This window comes from Bombus flavifrons, chromosome 4, assembly GCF_040668555.2.
Source record: "Bombus flavifrons isolate JBK064 chromosome 4, iyBomFlav1_principal, whole genome shotgun sequence".
NCBI classification, from domain to species: domain Eukaryota; kingdom Metazoa; phylum Arthropoda; class Insecta; order Hymenoptera; family Apidae; genus Bombus; species Bombus flavifrons.
The window spans coordinates 11,980,286-11,999,345 of record NC_138445.1 but is presented as its reverse complement, the minus strand read 5'-3'; the positions used below and the strand labels follow the sequence as shown (position 1 = coordinate 11,999,345).

General features: G+C 37.7%; 3 protein-coding genes across 7 annotated transcripts in view; 2 read left to right on the top strand and 1 right to left on the bottom strand.

Annotated features, from left to right (window-relative positions):
- Nucleotides 1-128: 128 nt before the first annotated feature.
- On the bottom strand, nucleotides 129-2,133 carry Membrin (Golgi SNAP receptor complex member 2). Of its 4 annotated transcripts, none has more exons than XM_069111791.1 (3): nucleotides 2,020-2,133; nucleotides 1,088-1,342; nucleotides 129-921 (listed from the first exon to the last, which is right to left on the bottom strand). In XM_069111791.1, the coding sequence occupies exons 2-3, from the start codon at nucleotides 1,225-1,227 to the stop codon at nucleotides 423-425; spliced, it is 639 nt and encodes a 212-aa protein (XP_068967892.1). In that variant the 5' UTR covers nucleotides 1,228-1,342; nucleotides 2,020-2,133; the 3' UTR covers nucleotides 129-422. The 4 variants fall into 4 exon arrangements, with proteins under 4 accessions (XP_068967892.1, XP_068967891.1, XP_068967889.1 ...); XM_069111790.1 differs by having other exon boundaries at nucleotides 1,921-2,025; XM_069111788.1 differs by lacking the exon at nucleotides 2,020-2,133 and adding an exon at nucleotides 1,421-1,716.
- LOC138179214 (beta-catenin-like protein 1) lies at nucleotides 2,129-4,966 on the top strand. The gene is made up of 9 exons (XM_069111785.1): nucleotides 2,129-2,557; nucleotides 2,685-3,064; nucleotides 3,143-3,474; nucleotides 3,547-3,770; nucleotides 3,894-4,076; nucleotides 4,147-4,294; nucleotides 4,367-4,533; nucleotides 4,594-4,777; nucleotides 4,843-4,966. Exons 1-9 carry the CDS (start codon nucleotides 2,528-2,530, stop codon nucleotides 4,929-4,931), a joined length of 1,737 nt encoding a protein of 578 aa, XP_068967886.1. The 5' UTR covers nucleotides 2,129-2,527; the 3' UTR covers nucleotides 4,932-4,966.
- A 1,269-nt stretch (nucleotides 4,967-6,235) lies between these two features.
- Nucleotides 6,236-19,060, top strand: part of LOC138179213 (uncharacterized) — a 35,778-nt gene continuing 22,953 nt past the window's right edge. The window contains exon 1 of one of the 2 annotated variants that reach the window (XM_069111784.1): nucleotides 6,236-6,545. The gene's annotated coding sequence lies outside the window, so the exon portion shown is untranslated. The remainder of the gene's footprint in view (nucleotides 6,546-19,060) is intronic. The other variant, XM_069111781.1, reaches the window with a different exon arrangement.

Here is a 19,060-nt window from a genome sequence, read left to right as displayed (position 1 = left end):
TTAGGAATGAGATTTATTTCTAGCTAAATTCGTATAAAAGTGGTAATACACTATCAATAAAAAATTAGAAATCTATTAACGACATTAATACCGGAATGAATTAAATTGCCACATTTATACTGTTAACATATAGCTCTGTCATTCTTATTTTATTGTGTACACACATACAAATACATGTGTATTAATATTTAATAAGTAACAATTACAAATTTCAGGTTCACAATGCAACATTCAAATTAATATGTGAAGGATGAAGCATTCAACATTATTAATTCAAATATATTATATATCTCTTATAGTAGTAAAAACATACCAAATTTCTTTATACAATGCCAAAAACAATTTCCTGTTTAAAATACTTCAATAATTAATAGTGTTAATTGCATCATCCTATGTACTTAAAAAGTGGAAGGTAATATTTTCTATGTAAGATAAATTATAACTAAAACTATAACAAAGCATGTGAACAACATTCCACCAACTAGGATAAATCCATCCTGTCTTGCTCTCTGCTCTATTAGTCTCATTGTGGTTTGTGAAAGTCCTAATGTATTCCCAATGTCTATTAATTTCCTATGAGCCCCTTTTAAAGTTATTCTTTGTGATCTCAAACTATCCAAAATACTACTACCACTTTGAAGGAGATCATCCATACCACTAACTGCATTTCTTAAACTATGATTGTGTTGTACATTATGATCTATCATAATATCAACATGATCATTTGTGGTAAATGTTCTAGACAGCAATGCTTCCCTTTCAGCTTCTTCTCTTTGCTTTCTAATCATTTTGTTGCGCCATGAATTTAAAGCAGCTGTGAGATGACGGCTGTCATATTTCAGTTGATCCACACGCATTTTAGCATTCTGTCTTTGAGATATAGGGCCTTTACGGCATAATACATCTAATTTCTCGCAATTACTAAAATGTAAGAATATGAAATTGTATATTATTATTTCATAATATTTTTATAAAATACACGTATACATGCAAGCATAATAAATGTATCTATGAATTCTACATAGATCTATGACTTCTTTGCATAATTACCTACATAAAAAGATAAAAGTTTTTTTTAAATAACTACCTGTTGATGAGGTTTATTTTTGATTCTATGTTGTTTTCTATTTCTTTTACATCCAGGTTAGGCGTTTTTTTCTCAAGTTGTGAGAAAAGATGTTGTGTTTCTTGGACCAGTTTGTTTGTTTGATGATATAGAGTTTCCATACTTAATAATAAATAGTTCCATTCGTATTTCGACAACTCGTGTCGGACCGTGTGCGAAAGTTATGACGTGTACGTATAAATACTACTGTCACTGTCAGATCATCAAATAGGATATCTGTAACAGTGGTTATCAAAATCTATCAGAGGATAACTTCCAATAACTTTTAGATAGAATAAAGATAATAGATCAAACTTCAAAAAGCAAATAAATGAAGAGGGCCAAATATGAGATAGGCCAAAGAGAAAACTCAAAGTGTTAAGATACATTGCACATATAAATAAAGGAGCGGACCCTGGAAACCATGCTAATACTATACAAATCATTGATAAAATCGGTAATAGAATACGGAATTAACATATACTTTCCAACAGGAAACCATTAAGGAAAAAACAGAAAAAATATAAAATGCAGAATAGCCATGCGCTATAATATAACAACGCCAATCAACGTGATGAATGCAGAAACAAGTATGATGGACATAGAAAATAGAATCGAATTAGTAACAAGAAAGTACATCATTAAGAAAAAAGCAGACTCCATAGAATAGAGATATAAAGATAGAGTGCGTGAGTGAGCTGAAAAAAATATATGAATAGAAAGAGAATGTTGCATAGAAGCCCCTTATATCCTTGTCTAAAAAGCATATACATTGGTACTTCGTACGTCGTACAGTAAATATGGAAGTGTAAAACCGGTCAACGAGTGGCGTCAATAAGCGTGCCTGATTAGACAAGCACAGACAGGCCCTCTATGCAACATTCTCTTTCTATTCTCATATCACATCTACCTACACGGTAACATATGACTCGCGCACTTTATCTTTATTCTATGGCAGATTCATACAGCGCCACACTAGGGAGAATAAAAGACATAGTAGATATCACCATTATAGACACCCACACAAGAAATGATTATACAATAAAAACCTTTAAAAAATAAACTCGCTCATGGTGATTTTTTTATTTATTAAGTCATGAAATAACTATAAAATTTTCTTTTTTTTAATCAAAAATAAAACAATTCTTGTTTGCTTGAATGAAACGGAAAGTACTGACATCTTTAGGTTTAAATCGTATACAAGACATTTTTGTAAGTCAATGAAATTTATGTTGGTAAATATAATTAAAAGATTAATTAATCTATTGGATGTGTAATTTTTATTGCATAATAAAGTTTATACAACTTTTTTAAATTTACAGTGAGTTACTTATGACCATGATATATATTGGCTGAGAGTGATAACCAAATTGTGTTTGTCGCATGTAATACCTTCTAAAAGGAAATCTATCGTTCTTACAAATGGATATCGGTGAATTATTATCGTACAAAGTAAGTTTGTAAAACCGTATTATTTATGATACGAAAATTTGTATTATCTAAAATTTTGATGCTAACCTAAGTACACACAGTACATACAAGTTATTTTTATTTGCTATTCTGTGTTCATTTCATATAGCCACCAAATACACCAAAACGACCAGTAGCAGGAGAAGAAGATGATGAAGATGAGTGGGAAAATGCTAAGAAACCTAAAAGAGTAATTAAAACTCCATATCATGCACGTCAAAGGCAACAGAGAGAAATCGAAGTGACTCCAGTTAGAAGCAGTGAACCTCCTACACCTATCAGAGCTGCTTTACCTTCACCAGCAAATGATGTTGTTGAACCACAGCTGACAGAGAAAGAAAAGCAAGATATATTAAAATATGTAGAAACTGAGGCTCCAGAAATAGAGGCATTAGATGAAGCAACATTGAAGAGAATGGTTCTTCTATTTGAAAAAAGGGCTCTTAGGAACCAAGAAATGAGAGTAAAATTCCCTGATCAACCAGAAAAGTATATCATTTTCTAGCATTATGCATGAAAGATCAAACTTAAAATATAAGATTGAAATTATATTTTAAAATTTAATAGATTTATGGAATCAGAAGTAGAACTGCATGAAACTCTCCAAGAACTTCATGTTGTTGCAACAAATCCAGATCTATATCCTTTAATGGTGGAATTAGGTGCTGTACCTTCACTGCTTGAATTATTATCTCATGAGAATACGGATATAGCAGTTGGTGTAGTGGACCTTTTGCAAGAATTAACAGATGTAGATATTTTACATGAAAGCCAAGAAGGTGCTGATACATTGATTGATGCTTTATTAGAACAACAAGTTTGTGCTCTTCTTGTACAAAACTTAGAGAGACTGGATGAATCAGTAAAGGAAGAAAGTGATGGAGTTTATAATACTTTAGGTAATTATTATTGTAAGTTGGTGAGTACTGTACTTTGAAATTAAAGTAAATATTATGGTACATTTTTTTCAGCTATCTTTGAGAATCTTTTAGAGTTTAGGCCAGAGCTGTGTGGAGATGCAGGGAAACAAGGATTAATGCAATGGCTCCTAAGGAGAATCAAAGCAAAAACACCATTTGATGCTAATAAGCTTTATGCTAGTGAACTTTTATCTATTCTTTTGCAAAACACACCAGAGAATAGGTTACTTCTTGGTGAACTTGATGGAATTGATGTGTTATTACAACAATTAGCGGTAATATTATTTATATTTTTCCTTTTTCTATATATTTTTTGTATTCCTTTCTTTATATTTTACTTATTTTTATACTTTCCATACATTTTTATATGCTTTTAAAATAATTTCTATTAATTTTAGTATTACAAAAGACACGATCCTCAAACAGCTGAGGAGCAAGAAATGATGGAAAATTTATTCAATGTATTATGTTCAAGTTTAATGGCAACTGTAAACAGAGATAGGTTTTTAAGGGGAGAAGGACTGCAACTTATGAATTTAATGTTGCGAGAAAAAAAAATGTCTAGGAATGGTTCTCTTAAAGTAAGTAGCAGGTTAAAATTTATATTTAATTTGTTTCTTAATATTGATAAACAACAATGTTATATTCTAGGTATTAGATCACGCAATGAATGGCCCAGATGGAAAAGATAATTGTAGTAAATTTGTTGATATTCTCGGATTGAGAACAATATTTCCTTTATTCATGAAAACACCAACAAAAAATCGGAAGAGAATGCTTACAGCTGAAGAACATGAAGGTAACTAAACCATGAGAGATTTTCCTTAATTATGTTTGTCTACGATATTTTTACAAATAATTATTGTTGTAGAGCATGTAGTATCAATTATAGCAAGTATGCTAAGGAATTGCAAAGGCCAACAACGTCAAAGATTGTTGAGTAAATTTACGGAAAATGATTACGAGAAAGTGGATCGATTGATGGAGCTCCATTTCAAATATCTTGAAAAAGTGGAGGAAGTTGAAAAAAATACAAAGGTTAGTAAAAAGATATAAATTTTGAAGATATTTTATTTGATAATATATTTAATGATATAGGAAGATGAAGATGAAGAAGAATCGTACCTGAGAAGATTAGATGGTGGATTGTTTATTTTACAATTAGTAGATTATGTATTATTAGAGGCGTGTACCGGTTGTCCACCGGCAGTTAAGCAACGAGTAACACGAATTTTAGCTCAAAGAAGAGCATCTTTAAAAACTATAAGGCATATCATGCGAGGTATGTTTTTTATTATAATATTTTAGTATTATTTGATTTGCTTTTAATTTAATTATTTTGTTTAGAATACGCGGGAAATCTTGGCGATGCTGGAGATTCGGAATGGAGAGAAGCAGAGCAACAACATATATTGCAATTAATCGATAAATTTTGATGTATACTTTTTAATGAAAGAGTTAAAAACTTTAAGCTTTTTGCCTTTTTGTAAATTTTTTCCAGAAGTAGCAATCCTATGGCTATCTATCACATGTATAAAATATATCATTAGAAATATTCATTTTTATATGCAAAGATTAAAAGAAGCGTTCGTAAAAAATTAAATGAGTGTCATATATTTTATCGCAGTTTTATTTTGTGTACAAGTAAGTTGTGAAGTAAGCACTATATCAAATTATACGACGATTAATCGATAAATTTATTGTTTTAATTCATATCAAGCAACATGATTGATAATGCTATGCTGTACGATAGCGCGTAAAGCTTTGTACTCAAAATTTATAATTGATTTTAGTTCTCCGAAGAATTTTTTCACCCACTGATGAAATATTTCGTAACGATATCATAGATGCACGTTAATAAAATGGGTGAAAATAAAGCAGTGATCACAAGTCGTTATTGTTTGTATCATGTCAGTTTTGAGCAAGATAATCCCAAGTTTAATCGATGTTGTCCATCCATACGAATCGGAAGATACCGTTTATAACTTTCAAAATTACTACGGCGAAATTCTATTATCGGGCTGTTTATGGAGGAGCTGCTATCGTAGAAAAAAATTTGGTTTTTACGAAAAATTCATTGTTGACAGTGGCTGTGTGAAATACTTTCATCGATTCAACGATCGTGACAACGTATTTCATTGTCAGAAATACTTTTCCTATTTCGAGTTCATCATTTGTCAAGTAAGTACAAGATTCTACTTAAATTTCTCAAAATTAAAAATGACGGGTCAATAACCCGGTGTATACAATACGAACATCACAACTACGAATGATACGTGTATCTACCACGTAATTGTACTTCGTACTTGACACTCTGTGGCAAACCTATATTTATGGTAAAATTTAACATTTATTTCGTGAAATTTATAATTAAATGTAATAAAAAAAGAATGCGCGCGTTTTCTCTCAGACTCACCGTAACCATGGTAACCCACGTGGACGCATGCGCTTACAATTGGTATGCTTAATCGTAGTACCGTGTCCTCTCAGTTCTATATCAGTTATAGTCGTACATGCACTTATTAAGACTAAAAAGAGATGTTTAATTAATCGAATTTAACGTTTACTATCAATCACGTGTTCAGAATCTACAGTGTTCACACATGGTATTCTAGCTGTCTGTTTCGAATGTGCTGCCAAATAGATATGTGTTATGATATGTATAAGTGGGGAAGAGGGGGTCAACGTTCGGTGAACGATCGATCGCGATTGGTTTAGCCGCCCAGCTCTCTACCAATCGGAGCGCGTGCTGCGCCCTAACATGAAAGTCTGCTGCACGAGACAGGCCAGTTTGCTGTTGCAAGCTTCAGAGGTGCGGTTGATGGTTGTGTAAGCCGGTTCGCGGTGTTTTCGCTGTTTTTAATTTTCACGTTTTACAATTCACCGCATAAAGTTGAAGACACTTGTCGCAGACATGCCGAGGAAAAACGATATCCGTGCGTGATGCGAGTGGTAAATTTTGTGCACCCATTTGTGTTGCAATTACAACCGACTGAATTTGAAGAAAACTGTTACGAGAAAGTGTCAATTCCTCTGAAGAAACAACCACGGTATGTCACCTGTCAATTTCATCCCTTGTTTTACGATTAATTCGTGCATGTTATTGATTGGTATCGTGCTTTGGATCGGAGCGTGCGTACGTGCGTGTACTAGCATATTTACGAACACGTATTGTGATTCAGAAATTCAAAATTATTTTATGAATGGTTTTTCAATATTTATATGACACCCGATGTTTAGAAAATATTGCCACACACCATTCATTATGGCATAAGTATGTACAGTTTACTTCATCTTTACATTTTCTTGTTGACCGTATCCGTATATGCGTATCCTTTTACCTAGCATACATATCCAAAAAAAAGTTCATAGAAATTAGCATTAACGACTAGTGCCATTTATAAAATCGTCGCATATTTATAATTAGCTATCATCCGGTATATTATAAATTAAGTTTCGGTATTATGAGATTTTACGATGCAATCAACCAGACAGTCGATTGAACCATGTTAATATTCCATCGAACAACATTATCATACACTCATCTCTGGTGCTAACTTGTTCCTCACATCGCATTCCTAAAATAAACGCTTTTTACGGTGTCGTTAAAATTCGTACTATGTAGTTTCTGTAGCACGGTTGAAAACGAAGTTTTCGTTTCGCTCGCCATAAAGAAGGGAAGGAAAAAGAAGAATAGAAGAAAACGATATCGAATGACGGTGATCACGCGGATAATTTTATAATTCCATCTGTGTATTTGACACCGTGGATTAGCATTCCGGCGAGTTGTTAAACTGTGTTCTAAAATTAGATCGTTTCAGATTTATCTGTGAAGCTTATTTGCGCGATTCTAATCGTTGCAGTTTGGATTGTCTGTAATTCGGCCGATAGTCGCGCGTGAGGTTCGCGCATGTAATGAACATTGGATAATTTTCGTTCGTAGGGCTTCTTCATTCTCTTGTAACGTAACTCCAGTTGAGCGGTGTCTTCTTGCTACTCAAAACCAATTTTGCGATTGCGTACCTGACGCGATTGTGTATCGGTGACGTAACATTGCTTCTTCCGATTTGTTGTTACGTGCACGTGCCGCGGAGCAATGTTCGTCACGTGATCGCTGGAGCTACTGCTTAGTGCTTATTCAATAGCTCCGTGTAAATCTCTGAATTATTCAAGGTCATTTCCCCCATTATAAGTTTGGAGAAAAGATTTATCTTTATTTTAGGTCATTAAAAAAATTTTAATCGATTCCTACATCTTTATTAATGATAGTACCTAATCGACTAGATGTGTCTAAAATTAACAATTTTGTGTTTAAACTATTCTCTAACCTAACTGAATGTTTTAATCTAACTTAATTGAGATTTAACACAAAACTCTAATCCAAATTTGGGAAATTTGATAATCTAATTGAAACTTTAACTTAACTTACCTGTAAATTAACTCAAAACTACAACTCAAACTTAGCTTCCTTTGTCCGCGAACTGAACGCTGTTTTGTGAAAGTAACATTCTGCACTGAGTTCAATATAACTTCTGAAACAGAAATAATTTTTAGACCGGCCGTTCTCTCAGTTCAAAACTTGTATATTTTTTGTTCTACTTGAGTAGTATTCGAATATAGATTACAAGGATGAATAAAAAATTATTGGCGCTTCGAAACGAAATTCAGTAAAAAAAGAAATTGTTCTTGTAATTCTAGCATTTTTAAGTTATATTAATTCTCTTAACGGGGGGTTAACAAGTTCAAAGCAACTTTATAGCGCAAATAACCGCGAGAGGATTCTTTACTGTATAAATTGATAGGAGTGAATCATTCAGGGGTTGAGTTATCTCTTTCCTCGAGGGATACGGTAATTATTTCTGTAAATTACATGCTCTTGTAGCTTAATCACGTTGCGTAGTTGCACGTCACTGGAAAGGGGAGAAAAAGGGAGAAAGTTGGCAACTTTTTATGGTTTGGAACGGGACGTGAAGTTGCATATAAAATTCTCCATTAATATGTTTAAAAACCTGACGAAATTTTCTCGACAGAAATTAAACGATTGAATAGCAAACGATCAGACATTAATCTCAAATGAATACGTTGGTTAGCTTTGACATTGGAAAACGTTTAGATAAAAAACACGATAAAAAAGATACAAAAGTTGAGAGGTTGAAAATTTGTTGGTTCTGAGATATATAGCAAAGGTTTTAATCCCTTTGCCGTGGTTTATCGATTCTCGTCGGTGCAGAATGCACGCTAGTGCATCACTATGAATGCTGCGGACGACGTGTGACCTTGAACGAGTGGCTCGCGAAATCCAAATAGAACCCGGACAAACAAACCCTATGGTACTTTTCAAAGCGATACTAGTCATTTTTCTGTTCTATTTTAAATAGTTTTAATATCCACCTACTTACATCTTCACCGTCACTTTCCACCCCTTTGTACGAAGTTTGTCTTCGTCTCTTGAAAATCCTCGAATTTTTGTTTCCATGTGATCCTCTTCTTGTTTCCATGGCTGATCGACCCGCGGGTATTTAAAAGTTTCTTTAATTAACTTATAAATGGATTATATTATAGTTTAAAACGTTGTTTTTAATTAGTTCATATTGCTTAATTGGTAGGTTTAAAAAGTTTCACCTTTCGAAAGGATTCGAAAAAACGTTCGCACGGTTGTTCGTCTCGAAAAGAGCGACGTGCCTTGAGAGAACAGCGGGCTGCGGGTAGATTGAAATACTTATTTAAGGAGGATCCAATTAGGCTGCCATTCCTGGAATTGCCGCGGCCAGGTTTACGCCATTATCGATCAAACTGTCCCAGATTCGCGAATTCTTCGTTGCTGAAGCGTTCATGCACAACGCTCCGGCTATCCTGTGCGCCTATAGTCGAAGCTTTCTGTTCAGTCTTGATAAAATCACCACGTAAATACTTGGCTTCTACCATTGAAAAATTCCTTTTCATTTCTCGATCGGTTTTCCCTTGTTTTTTTCTTTTGGTGGAGATTAAACGAGAAAACAATTTAACTTCTGACTTTGTCCTCGAGTTTGATCTGTCTATCGACAAGCAAAAAAAGAAAAGAAATATGACTGAAGAGCGTCTGAGAAATTTGGAAAGCTCGTTTCTTTTATGCTCGAAGTAATTCGAGGCTGAAAGCGGTCTGGAGTCGAGTCAATTAGCCAGAAGTGGATGGAAATCAAGGGTGGTTAAGGAATCCCTCTTACGAGCGACTTTTTCCCACTGATTCTCTTCGCATGGAATCTATTTTTTTCCTTTTTCCCAACTCAACCCCGCTCCTTGTCTGCTCTCTGAAAGTTCGTGTCTGAAAGGCTCGTGTGGCCACTCAAGTCGCGAAAACGCTGAGCGAGCTACTCAAGAGCGACGAGCGAGCACGCCTGGTTGGAACGTGTAAGCCGCTTTCGCGAAATTTACGCTAATTTTTAGGTCAGATACGCGCCAAACTGACTATTAATTTCGAATGGTACCCATGGATGATCTCTCATCACGAAATCTTGCTCGCGCGATCTGCTTTCACAGAGAAATTAGCATAGGATGTTGCCATAAACAGTTTATCCACCAAGAAGATTCGTCAGCCTTTCACGATCTCTAACGATAAGCTATTTTATATTTTCGAAAGATATTCACGATCTTTTCAAAGATACCGCAAACTATGGAAATATTAGTTAAACAGACATTCAGCAAAGTTTCTATACCTTTTACAAAACATAGAACTTTTACAAAATGTGGAAGAGACGAGAGAAAAAGAATCGGACAACAATCTATCAAGATGAAATGTAACATTTAACTAATCGATAAACAAATTGGTAATAATTAAGATTAGTATAGTTTTGGCAATTAAACGTAGAGGTCCCAGTTTCTCGTCGATCAGCTGATCGGCGAAGAAACGAGTCTTTTGAATAGCAGCCAACGTCCTCGTTACCATTGTTCGGCTGTCTCAATGTTCCCAGCTTCTTTTACGTACCTTTCGACGAAAACATCCCTTACAATCCAGCCTTGTTGTTTTATTCGTCGGCTATTTACTTCCCGAAGTTTTTGAACGATTCTGTGGTGAAGAAATAATTGTACACAGGCTGAATCGAGCGTTTCTTTTGCAATCGGCCGAAGGAAGACGAATACGGGATTATGGTCATTTCAGGCGGTTACATCACGCGCGTTCATTCCCCGTCGAATTACTCGTCTTCGATGCTAACCCTTTTTCCTTGATTTTGCAATAGTCGCGTTGCATTAATTATGCGCTTCCGTGGGCAGTGGCATGCGCGAACGTCGAGAAACTACCACGATTTGCATGCACACTATTGCACACAGTGGTCGATTATGTCATCGGACCAACGCGGAGGAATTAGTCGGACAATGTTATCTTTGCGCCTCGAGTCATCGTGAAGACTCCGTCTTGCTATTTCAATATCAGGTGTGTCTTGTTTGATTCATTGGCAGCCTCTTATAAAAGTAAAGTAGAGTAATTCTTTGTTTTACCCTGCTATTATTCTCGCATCTATATAACCTGAAATGTCAAATGTCATACGTGTCACGGTTATTACTATTATTTTCTATAAGAAGTTAAGAGTAGTTTCGTTTATCCGATAGCAGAATTGCAAGAAGTCTTGGCGTTAAAGATATACATGTAACTATTCTCCGAGTTCTTTATTCTTTTACTATCCCCTTTTCACCCTTTTACAACATAGCTTAAGCTGTCGTGGATAGTATTACATGTACATATTTTCTGCGTATGACGTCAAGATGTCGGAGAAATAGTCATTTTCTAAATTCATTCTGAATTTCTCGTGATCTTGTTACGCTGTGAAAGGGTTAGTAGTTTAAAAAAATAGGTGTATTAGAAACTATAGGAGACTTCTGTAGGAGGTAATGGTTAGTACACGTAGTCCGAATTCCGTATAACTTTTGTGTCACCCCGTGATTTTTCAGTTGCACGTGAGTACGTAGAAGGGTAGAGAGAGAGAGAGAGAGAGAGAGAGAGAGATTCTGTGGCGTAGAAATCGCGAAAGTGAACGGTTCTGGTCGAGTTCCCATGGACTTTCTAGATCAAAGAGGTCCGACGATTCGCGCTATTTTGCATGCGTGTACGGCTCCACTGTGTCGTCGTCACACAAAGTGGTTTAATCGAGCTTATCGACAAGAAACTCGCCTCTAATCGTCAAGAACCATTCCTCGACTGGTAATTTTCTTGCTTCGAAATCTCTCTGTAGTAGCCACTTTGTACATTGGCCTCTCGTTAGATACTTTTTATAAATGGTTTGGCTAATTGCGGAAAACGCAGAACCAGCATTCGAGGGATTCTATTATACGTTGGTAATGTGTTTCCCGTGGCACTTTGCGACTACATGAGACACAAAGAGGTATTATAACATGATACAGTGGCATTATAGTGTAAAGACAAAGGCTGATCTCGTTTAGCTTCCGTCGAGACAATCTACTTTTACGGATGATCGATAGTGTTTGCAAATTTATTCACGTAGAAGGTATTAGTTGATGTAGCAAATCGAATTATCGTGGCCATAAATAATTCTATAGAACGAGTATTGAATAATCAATGGCAATTAGGACAAGTAATACGGTCGTAGATATTCGTCTATAAGCGTGATGTTACATTGAACGTGGTTTGATCTTGTATAGCCGAATACGCATGGAAACGATGAAAAACCATATGGAAATATCGTATCTCGGCTAGGTCAACGACCTCGAGTATGCAAGCATAGCATTGTGATCACGGCACAAGATAAATTGGCAGTAAGCATAGCTCATAATCGCGGCAGCTGACAGTACACCGTCTTCTAAGGTCTTCGCTCCAATGCATGACGGACGTGCAACGAAATATGTACTCGTTTCTATATCGGTGACGCAACACGTTCGATCGTACTGTTAGAAAATTTCTATCTCTCTCGTGTATACACCTCTCAATCTGTTCCTATCTTGTTTCCTTTCGGATAAACAGATTCTTCTAAGAAATTAGAGTTTCTCCAACTCAATGCTCGACGCAACTTTAAATGTTTCTTTCGTAAACATCAAAGAACGCGAAGCTCCGCTTTTAGCGATTTAAGGAAGCTCATGAATCGCTCAATGACATTGCAATTTGGCAAATTACGGACCAACTAATCCCAAAGATCGATGAACGCTGACATTTTGGCCCGACGATGTTTTGGCGATGGCGCCCGCTGCGTCGAGACGGTCTCATCGATCCATTCACTCTCACTGCCGTTTATGTGGCCCGGTCTTCTCGCTTCCTCCAATTTTCTTTCCTCTTTTCCTTCTCTCTTTCCCTTGCCCTAACAACCTGCTACCTTACACCTTGCTCCTATCATAGCACTTCTATCGACCTACGCTTGTTTCGCTTCCTCGTTCTCTCTCCTGTACAGTCACCGGTTCTTTCCTTCGTTTATTTTCGCGCAAGTTCGTTTGCTTCTTCACCCTTGTGTTCACTCTTCTCTGGGTTTGTCCATTTTGTTCTTTAATCTTCGTCAAAAGACAAAACAATCCGGAGCTCTTTTTATTCACGATTCTGTAACGCTCGAACGATCAAGAGATTTTTAGGATGATGAAAAGTACGGATGAATTTTGGGAAACGTTTGACCCAGATTGACGAAGTTCGACTAGGTTACTTTCGAGCGTTTTACATTCGCGGGACGTTCGGTTTTGCGACGCTGGACACATATTCGATAGAGTTATAGAAATTCATTCACGAGAACGCGCGAGTTATGACGCGTGTAAGAGCGACAAGGACGTGCGAAGAGTTAGAAATGCCGGCCGTATTACCGAAGGAAGGCACGTAGGAATCGAGGGGAACGAAAAGTCAGAGTCATAACGTTTTAATGAACAACTGCGATTTGTCATGTTGTAGGTGATGTTTAAAATAAAAAGTATTTAAGAGCCGAAGATATCAACATATATACGATATTTTATTTTAATAAACGTTAAATGTATTTGTTTTTCGTGAAATTCAAAATTTAATACATCATGTTTCGTTGGAAGATATTTCAAAGTTTCTGCGAGGATCGATGGACGAAAACGGTTCAGGAAATTGTAGACAAAGGTTGACGTAGCCTTGGAGGGAAAAAGCCGCACCTTCCCACGGAAAGTCGCGTAACCGGTGATCACCGGCGAAGGTCTACGGTGTCTAATGAAATTGCAGCCTCGTTTCGATAAATCATCGAGTGATCAGCACTCGAAGCATTCACCACACCCTTCTGACCTGACCCAGAAATCGGAAGGTGGGCGCGCCAACCCTGTAGACGACGAAAGGTATCCTTTGAACTTTAGCTAGGTGGTCACCGACTGTCGAACGAACGAACCTAAACGTGTCCGTATCCGGATCTCGTGGCGAGTATCCGACGATCCAGAGATCGATCGACAATTTTCTTGGATGCGAAGGAAACGGTGCAATTCGGTGAATCCACTTGCAAGTGGACGCTGCAACACAGCATACAGATCCGAAAATAACAACGATTCCTGGCGTCTCTTCAGCTGCTCGTCTATGTCCGAGCGTTATTAAATATTGCTCGACGTATTTGAATTAGATGTTTGTCGAGTCGTGTTGCGTATAGTTTCACAAGCATGAATTTTCTTTCTTCTTAATCTTCCACTACCAAAATAACGTTGATCGGCAGTCGTTTATACGAAATATCGCATTTTGCGATCGAAGAATTTCGTAGCTCCGTTTTCCTGGCGGAAAAGTCAGACGATAGAAAACACAAACGGGAAGTGGCTTCCCGGGGCGCTCGATTAAAATATTGATTTATCGTGAGGCGGTTGGGAAAGAAAATATTGGCCCTTTTCCATCGTCACACTCGACTCCTTTCTCTCGTCCTTCTTTGGAACGATTCCGATGAAATTGACCGATTCACGGGTTTATTTGCTCGAGTACCAAGTTCGAAGTGCACACGGGAAATCGTTTCTTAACCTAGCAAGTGCTTTTCTTGAAGACTATTTGTGTCATAGCTCGAATACTATCTCGAATACCATCGTATGCTGCTGATTTTCTATATAACGTGAAACCACGTGGAGAACGTACTTTGTTTCCTTCTTATTCTTCTCGTAACTGTGGTCTTCATTTTCGTATCTCGATTTCAGTCGATCTCAATGAGAATTAGATATCGCAATGGAATATGAAAATACGTTCAGAATTCGGTTTCTCCGTGTATCGGGCGCTATAATCGTTTCAGAAATGATCGGTAGCCAACGTGGTGCATAAACCTCTCTTATCCAACCTGTTATCCTTCCAATCCCCAGTTGCAGTCGGATAACTGTCATCTCTCCCGAGTTACTTCAGTACGCGATCGTTTATTTCGCGTTTTTCGTTCAGCCACGATGCTCCTTATCGTCCCACTTGCCTCCGTATCTTCCCTCCTCGTGGCTCTATCCGACTCGTTTATGCTTCGTCTTGGAGTTCTATCGCATCGGTTCTCACTCGAGGCGGTCGTGTCGTCTCCGTGTTCGCGGAGAGGACCGAAGCAGTCCGCTCGGCCGGCTCCGGCGAGTGTCGTTCGGGCTCGAGCAGTGCTAAGAATACCGCGGCCAGCCATATTTGGCAATGAGACCGCGTGGCCGCGCGCCGCGTTGCCCGCGGGAACACGAAAGGGAGAACCGCCTCTCTTTTCGGGGGCAGAATCGGATCGTCGTTAACTCGAAGGGAAGTTATAGTGGTTCCTTCGTCCCCATAAATTGTCATTTTGCTATCTTCTAATAAAATATTTGTCCCTTTGGTGGTGGAAAATTGTCCTTATCGATGATCGGTTCAATACTGATTTTTGTGCACTTATGGAAAATTTAAAGATGCAATTACCCATGGAATGCACACAGCATGCTAAAATATATAAAATACCCAAAAGAAAACAAATTCTTACTCTGTCATGAAAATATGAATGAGCATTCCTGCTTGGTTAAGTCACAGATTTTCGTTCGAGCAAAAGTGATGTCTCCATGATCAGAAAGCGAAAGTAGTGGAGAAGTTAGGATGTCACGCTGTTAGCCAATCAAGATCAACAGCATTCTCTTTATGATTTCTCTTAGAAAATTTATTCTCGATGGAGGAGTTTTCTAGAAAATTCTAATATTCCTTTTTTTTGTCTTTGCGCTATTGAATCCTTGAAGATATACGACGTTATTTTGTTTCACAGCGAATGAGAGAACTGGACGCTGATGGTTTTCGTTAACGGCGATGGGGGACAACGTCGCCGGTCGCTTGCAGCGTTACAGGTTTATCGCGACGATACCGGCGCTTTAACGCCAATTAGGCGGTAATTAATTGATCGTCGGGAACAGGCAACGAGGTTATTAAGGTCACCGAGCTCCGGTCGACGTACGAACTCCTCTATGCTGCTCGACCGTTGCCACAACGATGCTCAGAAATTGTCTCTTCAGGTTCGTCAAACAAATGATTCGTTTTCGAGGGTCTTTGATGGTTCCGTATAATGGCCACGTTGCAACCCGATCAATCTTCGTATTGTTTTCGTACGGCAGAAATTCGCTCATTTGATGTCATCGCAGAACAAGCGATTCGTATAATTGAAGTTCACCTATTTGTCCCACGACCTATATTTAAAATTATTTTTATTTCGAACGATGAGAAATAACTTCATCACTTTTTCCTGTTTCTTAATTTATGGAGTTGATCGGTATAGCTTCTGAGTGACTCGTATAACTTGGAGATACTTTCTATTCTCCTTTAGTTTCTTCGTTTATCGAGGCCTAATTGCGTTAAGTGCGGTTAATATGCTTTCAGATGGCCATCTAAGATCTCTATTGCAAGCAAATAGGTACTCGACCAGAATCGATAATTCAGCGAATGACCGACTAATCGTATTATACGAGGCCTGTTGGCGCATGCCAGAAAGGCCAGAAAGAGGTTCACGGTCTCGATATTCGTCGAGCGAGTTCTTTCGTCGGTTTCTTGTGAAAAATCGGTATATAATCGTTGCGCAAAGCCCGTGCGTTCACCTACGACCCACGCGTTCACCACCAATCGTTACGTTATGTTTGCAAAGCGCGTACAATTGCACGTGCCTGCATTTTCGAATCGATCGATGTACCAAAGCTGCAGCCACGGAGGCCCGTTACATCCGGTTCGCTAGCGATTACATCTGCAATCGAGACGCGATGTGTCGTTTAGAGGGGCATTAATCACAGGCCTGGATCCTCCGCGGTTATTAGCTTTCCCCCTTGTTGCTTCCTTTCGTGCTGTTCTTCCTTCAATGCTCCCCTTGTAGCCCGGCCGACAATTTTTCGGCCTGATTTCCACTGGTATTCCACCAAGCAAAACACTTGCTCGTTGAAACGACGAGTTCCATGTCGTTGTAACAAGTGAGTCATTCCGAAGTGAAAAGTTTCTTGCGTATCTTCTTTTCAAAGATGCCATTAGTTTGATGAATTGCACGAACAAAAATCAACGAAATAGACGACGTAAAACAAATAACAAATAAACATTTTATTTCTCTTGTAATTGGAAAGCTTATGGCCTCTAAATTAAATTTCGTTAACAGCAAAAATATCGATGAGCGATGTATTGGACATAGATAATTGTAATTAACATTGAAATTAATTTTAATCCAAAATCTGTCGTTTTGATAAGTTTGGTAACTCTAGCGTTGACTGTTAAGCAACGATCATGTGATTTCAGCTGATGAAACAAGTGGAAAAAAGTATACGAGATAAAAAAGTAATTTTATCATTTTTCTTTACGGTAACTTTCACGATGTAGGTTGAAGAACTTGTAGATTTTTCGTTTCATTGTCAGTGAGAGGTGGTCGGTGACGATATCGTATATAAATCGCGTCACTTGATACATGCATAATGTATCTCATTCATAAACACGAGGCCACCTATCGAAGAGGGCACATAGGGGCCGCGTTTCCGTAATTCGAACATTCGTATTCGACGAAGCCCTCGCATAAACGCGATAATTCCTGTCCCGCTTCGTCAATTAGATTCCGTGGAAAATTCCCCCATCAGTTTGCATTTCACGTGTCGTTTCACGGTTTCGACGCTCCAATTCCGTTATGTAGATAGTTTCTCGGAAAAAATTCTTTTTCCGAAATCCTCGTCATCTTTCCTCATTTCGATATTTTAACTCGGAATCTCAGAAATCGTGAAATTTCACGGGGGCACATTTTTCTATTTCTAATCTAATAATATATATTGTAATGCATTTATTAAATTTCACGGTCTAGAAATTTCTCTTGGTTTACAAAAATATCTTAGAATATCCATATCTTCGTCTATCACTCATACGTATTCCCTTGCACATCACGCCACTTCTAATGTAGTGATTTTAACAATTTGTTTCGAGCAATTTAGAACACGTGTGCTGTAAGAATTGTACTTGGAATTTAGAATATAATTTGCGAGATAAGTTTTCGATCTTCTTTGACGCCGAGCTCTTCGTTGTAATACAATTTTAATTAGCGTTCGATTATCCGACACTACTTTGCGTGCGTTTCGATAAAATTCACTAGAAAATTATGTTAGAATAATCACGATTACTCAAGATAAGGACATATTTGATGAAAAGAGTATAGTATTCCATCGACGAGATAACTGTATTCTAATAGCAATGAATCTGTTAAACAAATTCCTGCCGATTGAATTCATTGAATGAACAAAAAATCATAGCTGGTGGGCAGAATCGATTTTTATTACGTAAAATATTTGTTTCCCATGAGATTCGGATAAACGAAGCTATGCTATACTGTATTCCAAATGTACCGCGTCAGACTCCAAGCATAAAGCGACATGAATCAATCTTCGATGAAATCACTGCAATTTCCCGCGGATGCCCCATCCATCATCCATCAATATCTTCGTAGACCCCGAAACCACCTATTCATCGTTTCAACAAACTCGGGATTCGCCTCGCGGAAAGTCAACTCGCGAGAAATCTGGTTTTCCGCTGAATCCAAGCTGGTTTCGAGGCATCCGGGCCGAAGTTGTAAATAGAGATTCTAGGAAATGCTAATAAAACATCCTATGGCATCGCTCCACGGCGTGGCTAGACACGACTGATGAGGATCCGCGCGCACGTAGGTATCTATGCTCGCCGGTGCCCCCTTCAATTTGCGTATTCTCTTTTTTTTCTTTTTTCTTCATTCGCGTACCGTCGCTGAACCGACTGAATAGCCAGCTAAAAAGCTCTTTTCATCCACGGCTTAGAACTCCGTGACCGTGAACGCGCGCCAGATTAGACGTGCCTCTTTGCTTTCTCCTGGCTTCGTCTGACGTTGACTCGATCTTGGAAAAATTTCTTTTCACACAGGAACTCTAATTAATTTAGGCTTGACGCGTTGAAATATTTAAAATACACCAGAATATTTCTACATATTTTTAGAAATATCCTCGTTTTTACTTTATTTGAGCTTCCAATCTTATCCAATGTATAGGATATATCACTTACACGTTAGATGATTTCTTCCAAAGATTGTGATCGTTCCGAACGAAAGTCAACCAAGAACAGTGCCATAACTCGATAGCTACTTATAGCAAAGAAAATTGTACACTCGCGTCAAATAATTAAGTTTAGGCGAGAGAACGTATCCGACGTGGACACGTTCAGGTTGCTCGA